This window comes from Alnus glutinosa, chromosome 13 (assembly GCF_958979055.1).
Source record: "Alnus glutinosa chromosome 13, dhAlnGlut1.1, whole genome shotgun sequence".
Lineage (NCBI taxonomy): Eukaryota > Viridiplantae > Streptophyta > Magnoliopsida > Fagales > Betulaceae > Alnus > Alnus glutinosa.
The window spans coordinates 11,931,891-11,939,122 of record NC_084898.1 but is presented as its reverse complement, the minus strand read 5'-3'; the positions used below and the strand labels follow the sequence as shown (position 1 = coordinate 11,939,122).

General features: G+C 41.1%; 1 protein-coding gene across 1 annotated transcript in view; it reads left to right on the top strand.

Annotated features, from left to right (window-relative positions):
* Positions 1-539: 539 nt before the first annotated feature.
* Positions 540-7,232, top strand: part of LOC133854376 (O-fucosyltransferase 29) — a 32,524-nt gene continuing 25,831 nt past the window's right edge. The window contains exons 1-2 of the mRNA XM_062290560.1: positions 540-1,113; positions 1,278-1,368. Coding sequence (XP_062146544.1) covers positions 829-1,113; positions 1,278-1,368 — 376 coding nt within the window. The 5' untranslated portion in view covers positions 540-828. The remainder of the gene's footprint in view (positions 1,114-1,277; positions 1,369-7,232) is intronic.

The following is a 7,232-nucleotide window of genomic DNA, read 5'->3' as shown; positions in this document are numbered from 1 at the left end:
ATAGGCCTTAGTGCCTTACCATAGCCATTTGATAACGAACCTTACCATTAAGAGTCAAATGAAAGGAATTTAGAGCTTGTTTGGCGAATAGTTGTAATTGCGAAATATTTGTTTGAATAGTAGTAAAAAATGATTAATGTAATATAAAGTATAAAAAAGTTTAGAATTGTTTTATAGAAAAATGAAAGTTTTGTTTTGTAGTGTATTTTTTTATTTGGATAATAATAAAAAATTATTGATGTGATGTAAAAAGTGAAAAAAAAAGAAAATTTTTTATTTGACTTTTTTCAGAGAAGAAAAAAAAAAATTAGAGGAAGAGAGAGAATTGTTTGCCAAACAACTTTTAAACCCTTAAAATAAGAAGGGTGAAAAAGAATTAAAATACTTTTGATATTTTATCCAAATACCAATTTTGCCCCAGCAGAAATAAACATTTCCCAAAACGGGCCGCCGTTACGTTGGTTATTCCCTGTTCCTTGATACCCGGAGAAGTTCCATATTAATTAATAGAGTTTTCAAATTCAGTCACAGATTTACCCCTCCACAGTAGTACAGCAAAATCACGAAACCCAAAAAGGAAATGAGAGAGACAGAAAGAGCTTCATTCATGCTCTTCCACTCCCTCACTCTCTCACTCTCTCTCAAGACTCTCCCACATTCTAAAAGCTCTCTCGCGCACACCCCCTCCTAAGTTAGGGTTTCCTCCTCCACTCCTCGCCTCCGCATTCACATTATTTACGCTCGTATCCCTCTTCTATCTCCCGCTCTGATCGCCCGACGCCTCCATCAGCGGCGACATTCTGGAATGGCATTTCGAGTAATTATGTGATGGGCGTGGCCAAGGCCTGGAGGTTTAGCTTGATATCGGCCAACAACCTGGCTCTGTTACAGGACCAAAACGGGAATGCTATCAGCAACAGTAATACGAATAAGCATGTGTGCTGGAGATCATCGGCGACGACGTCGTTTCAGATGAAGCCGATCTCGTGGTCGTTGGTCTGTGGGTTGATGCTCTTCGGCTTGGGCTTGATTTCGCTCTTCACCGGCCACATGGCCTCCGATCTTGAATGGTACTCTCAGCGCTTGGTCAGGCCAAGTTTGTACTCCAGACTGGTAATTTTTTTTTTTTTTTTACTAAATTGAAGGGTATTGGTTTGGAATTATGGCAAAGGATATGTGAAATTCTACTGCTTTTTGTGCTTATCAATGTGCCAGTTTTGAAAGGTTTTGCTTTTCTGACATTACAGTAATCTTTGTATTAATTGTGGAAATTGAAGGATGGGGGTCGGCGTGAGGCAATTGATATATGGAAATCCAAGTATTCAAAGTACTTGTACGGGTGCAGCGAGCGAGGCCGTCATTTTGCTCGTAAGTTAATTCTTTCAATCACCTTTGGGAGAACTTTAGCTTTCATTTCTACCAAAATGTCATTGCTTCTCAAATCAAGCCAATGTTCATTTCATCGACAATATTGTTATGTACCAATTAAATATTTTGCACCGGTGTTGTGAGTACCATTCTGTTAATAATAAATGCATTTTTGGTTCATGCGGTTTGAGGTAGGGGTGGGCACGGGTCGGGGCGGGCCGAGTATTGGCCATTTTGTCACCCGGACCCTCACATTGCGGGTTGTAAAAACCCAACCTGTGGCCTGACTACAATGAGTAGTATCTGCCGGGTCTTGGGTTGGGCGGGGCGGGTATTTGGTGTGCACCTCTACTCGTAACTAGAGAAGATGATTGAGAAAGTAGGAAGCTGAGAATGCTATGAGGAGCTGGGATTGTGGAGAAGAAGAATTGTTGGGGGAGGATATATATCGCGCTCAAAAGTGTGGGTGAGAAACTGCAAGGAAAGGGGTGAAGAGGGGAATTTAAAAAGAGTAAATAGAGAGTGAGATGCCAGCTTGATAACGCGTTGTTTTTTAATCAATTTGTGGGGGAGGATAGTCTTGCTCTCGCTCATCAAGGCAGAGTGGGAGGAAGATGAAAGTTCAAAAGAAAAAAATTGCAACTGTTGGAGAAGAGACTTGCGTAGGAAATTGGAGTCTCGAGAATGGAGGATGTGTTGGGAAGAGAAAGTCAGTGTTGAGTCAAATCTTTAACAGGCTAGTAGTACAGGAAGCGACAAGAGTTCAAAATAAATGAACGGTGAGGAATATGGCGTCTTGTGATCAACGGTAAAGAGGGACTTTGGGAAATGAGATGGAGTCATAAAAATCACGCATATTAGAGTGAGATTTAATGCTGGTCAATGGGTAGCGTGCGAAGGAAGTGGAAGCCAGTTGGTTTTTCCTTTCAACGGTCAGAAAATCAAAATGGCATGCTACGACCAATTCAGGCCAAGGTTATGTCAGTGGGTACCTTAAAATAAATCAAATGACAAAAGCTAATGTGAAAAAAAATGAAAGGAAAGAAAGATCGAGAGAAATGAAAATACGTAGGAGGGTTTCGGGGGCGGGCGTTCTGGCGGAGACGGGCTTCGAGCTCGGGGTTGCGCCTGTTGGTGAGTGGTGACTTGCATCACGCCATACCAGATCACCCTTGGAACGATGCCGCATATGGTGGCGAAGAAGGCAAGGAAGAAGGGCTTGGACTCCTTTGTCCTCTTCACTAGCCACCTCCACGTCATGCTCTTCTCAAACAGTATCGACATTCAATCTCTGTAACTCTTTCCGTCTCTCTTCTTGGACAAAGAAGGCATATCCATTTTTAGGAGTGGGTAGTTTAGGGGTTTTTTAGGTCTTAGTGTTAGACGGGGCGGGGCGGGTACCTGGGATTTTAAAAATGTTATACCCGCGACCCGCCCCGCACGGATAATCTGATTTTGTACTTGGATTCCACAATTTTAAACCTAAAATCCAGCTTTCGCGGGGCAAGGCGGGGCGGACGGGTCAGGTAGTGCAGGTTTGGGCGGGTCTTGCCCACTCCTAGTTTGAGGTTTTGACAAATTACTCCATGAGTTTTAAAACGTGATTAATCATTCCCTAGGGTTAGCCAAAAAAATAAATGGGTTCCTACCACCAGAAAACTAACGAAATCCGTTAAACTGACATGTAAGCACCAATTAAATAGTGACATGTGTTCATTTTGCTTGGGCACTACAAGAATAATACGGTAGGCTTGATAACAAGGTAAATTAAACATGTTGGACTCTACGTAAGCTCCCTCTCTCCACTTCACTCCTCTCCACACCAGCAAGGTAAATTAAAGAAACAAAATAGTAAAGTAAAAATTACTATCTTCATCGTTGTCACTAAATTCCTTTCCCCCAGACCCCTCTCAAATTCCCTAAATCAGTTCACCAGCCCAAACCTTCTGCTAGGCAAAATCGGGTACCCCACGATTGGCGAGAGCCTCAAGTTCTTGTCCACTAGATGGAAAGGCCATCCAAAAAAGTTCATCTTTGACCGCATGACCAAGTTTATATTCAAAATCTTCAAAACTTCGGTTCTTGGGCAGCCGGTTGCAGTCTTTTGTGGCGTGGCATGTAATTTAGTCAGGTTATTAAGGAAAAGAGGTAGTGAACAAAGTTACAATGTATTAACTTTGGTTTAACTACGGAATGATTTTATGGAGGAGTAATAATATGTAATAAATAAGTACGTCATATGGATTGATTCATTAATTTGAAAATACATATTAGAGTACAATTACATTTGTTAGTGGAATCTTTGATTAAATAGTGTCGTGTGATATCGTCACAGACATATTTGAAGCTAATTGTATTTTTCCTTTTTGGTTATTCAAAAGTTCTTGCTAATAGACTTAAAAGGGTTGTGGGGAAGATTATCTCGAATCCCCAAAATGCTTTTGTGATAGGAAGCAAATTCTTTATTCTGTTCTTATAGCTAATGAGTGTTTGGATAGTCGTATCAAATCAGGTGATCCAGGGTTACTTTGTAAACTAGATATGGAGAAGGCTTATGATCATGTTAACTGGGATTTCTTATTGTATATGTTGAGAATATGTTAACTGTTCTTATAGCTAATGAGTGTTTGGATAGTCGTATCAAATCAGGTGATCCAGGGTTACTTTGTAAACTATATATGGAGAAGGCTTATGATCATGTTAACTGGGATTTCTTATTGTATATGTTGAGAATATGTGGCTTCGAGGAGAGATGGTGTTCTTGGATATCGCATTGTATCTCTTCGGTGCGTTTCTCTGTTTTGGTGAATGGTACCCCTTCTGATTTTTTCAGCAACTCTCGTGGTCTTAGACAAGGTGACCCTCTGTCGCCTCTCTTATTTGTCATCGTGATGGAGGCCTTAGTAAGTTGTTCTCTATTACTGTTTAAAGGGGTTTCCTCTCTGGCTTCTCTGTGGGCACTGACAGCAATGGAGTGATTAACATTTCTCATCTGTTATTCGCAGACGATACTTTAGTTTTTTGCGGGGCTAATCCTGATCATCTTCTCTATCTTCGTATGTTATTACTGTCCTTTGAAGTTGTTTTAGGTTTGAAGATTAATTTGGACAAGTCAGTTTTGGTTCCTGTGGGTCATGTGGATAATATGGATGATTTGGCTGGCATCTTGGGCTGTGGAGTTTCTTCTCTTCCTTTGAAGTACCTTGGACTTCCATTGGGGGCCCCTTTTAAGGCTAAGTCCAGCTGGGATGAGGTAGTTGGTAAGATTGAGAGGCGGTTGGCTAGCTGGAAGCGGTTGTATCTGTCGAAGGGTGGCAGAGTTACCCTTGTAAAAAAACTCTCTCTAATTTGCCTACGTACTTCCTTTCTTTATTCCCTATTCCCTCCAGTGTTGCTAATTGCATAGAGAAGCTGCATCGAGATTTCTTGTGGGGAGGTTTAGGTGAATAATTTAAATTTCATCTAGTTAATTGGTCCAAGGTTTATTCTCCTATTTCAAATGGTGGTTTGGGCATCCGGAATATGAGGATCTTCAATAAGGCTCTATTAGGGAAGTGGTTGTGGCGTTATGCCCATGAGAGAGAGGCTTGGTGGAAATCTGTTGTGGATGCAAAGTATGGTTCTACTAGGGCTGGTTGGTGTTCTTTAGACCCCCTTGGGAGTGGGGCTTTAGAAGAATATTAGGAAGGGGTGGAGTTTGCTTTGTAGCCATACCAGACTCATTTTGGGAAATGGATTTAGGATCCGTTTTTGGGACGATGTGTGGTGTGACGAGGTGCCCCTTAAGGTAGCTTTCCCAGTTTTATATGACATAGCGCGTGACAATGATGCACTTGTTGCAGACCATTTGGTTGTGGGGAGCGGATCCTATCAGTGAGATGTTAGCTTCTTTCGAGCGGCCCACGACTGGGAGGTGGATAGTTTGGCCTCCTTTTTCTCTTTGTTGTACTTGACTAGAGTGGATGGTGATGGGGAAGACCGGCTCTGGTGGTCTCCTTCTCATAAAGGAAAATTTGATGTTAGATTTTTCTACAAGGTCCTTGCTTGCAAAAAGGGTATTCATTTTTTCTGGAAAAGTATATGGCGGATCAAGGTTCCCTTGAAAGTGGCTTTCTTTGCTTGGACGGCAGCGCAAGGGAAGATCTTCACCTTGGACAATCTCAAAAAGAAGCGTGTCATCGTGATTGATAGATGTTGCATGTGCAAAATGAATGGGGAGTCTGTGGACCATCTTCTTCTTCATTGCGAGGTTGCACACGCTCTATGGAACGCCATTTTCAGTTGCTTCAGTCTGTCTTGGGTTATGCCTCTTCGGGTGGTAGATTTATTCGCTTGCTGGTGGACGGGTGGTCGCTCTTGGAGAGCGGTCGTGTGGAAGATGGTCCCTTGTTGCCTTTTGTGGTGCTTGTGGAGGGAAGGCAATGATAGACAGTTCGAGGACAAAGAAAGAACCATTGAGAAACTCATTTCCTTTTTCTTTCATTCTTTGTACTCTTGGTCGGCTGCGTTCCTCACACCTTTAGTATTTAGTTTTAATGATTTCCTTATTTTGTTTTCTTCTTCCTCTTAGATGCCTTTCTTGTATACTTTTTTGATAGGTAAACAAAATGCATTAAAAAAGCGTAAAGGCGCCCCTAAGCATACATGAAGTATACAAAAAGGACACCAAAACAAAAGAAAAACAAAAAAAAGAACACCCGAAAAACCCAAAAGACAGAAGAAAAGTTACATCAAACCCCCAACTTCTTGCCTCTAACCCTATTGGAACCCACACCTCTAGCATCGAAATTAATCGAGCATTCTAAATTCTTGACCTCTCTTTTCCCCTTTTTCCTTTTTATCTTCTTTTCCTTCTTAGGAGGGGAGTCAGGATCATAGCGCTGATCCTCGGTCCAAGTCAAGAAGTCCAAAAAACCTTTCTCATCAGATCCCAAGAACGAAACCCCCATCGTGCGAAAACAAGATCTAGCATCTTGCACAACCCTGGGGTAAACTGAGGACCCCCAGTGTACTTGATTGCGCTTTGCGCTTTTTAATGATATTTCTCTTACTTATCAAAAAAAAAAGAAGAAGTTATTCATTTATTTATTGGGATTGTTTTATTTGATAAAACATGGGCCAAAGGAATATGATTTCTAAGTGGCTTATTACTTAGAGATGATTGAGCTTAGAAATCTATTTCTTAAGGGCTTAAACAATTAAAAAGCTTTGGGCTCTTGAAATTTATCCCAAAAGGCTTAAGTGGAGTTAAAAGTGTATTGGGCCTAATGGATAAGACCCAAGCTCATGCTTAAGAGTGCAGTAATGAGCTAGGGTTAAAAGCTTAGCCTTAGACTTATAAGGAGAATTTTTCTCTCCATGGCCGTGTGGTGCAGGGGCAAGGGGAATAATTTTTCCCCTGACTGTGCACCCTATAGGATAGGATTAGAAGTCCTAATCCTTCTAAGACTCTAGTTCTAGTTCTACTATGGATCCACTTCTACTTCTACTATGGATTCAGTTCTAGTTCTACTGTGGCTCTAGTCTTGGTTCATCTATGACTCCAGTCCTAGTTCTACTACTACTCCTTGTTTATCTCTTAAGCCAATTATGATTGTAAATCCAAGTTTATAAATAAAGTACCATAGTGAAGCATAATTCACTGTATCAATAGTTTGTGAGTTCACATTTACGGTCATAATCAATCATCAAAGAGAAGACTGGAGGTTTAATCAAGAACGTGTTCTTGATCATTCAACATGTAAGGAGAACCTCAGCCAGAGTTAAATCGCCCTATATGCATAGAAGATGCCGAATTCGATTGTAAGTACTTTGAACTTGTGTATTTGATTTATCTAGCCCTATTTATCTTGAAGCAATTTTTT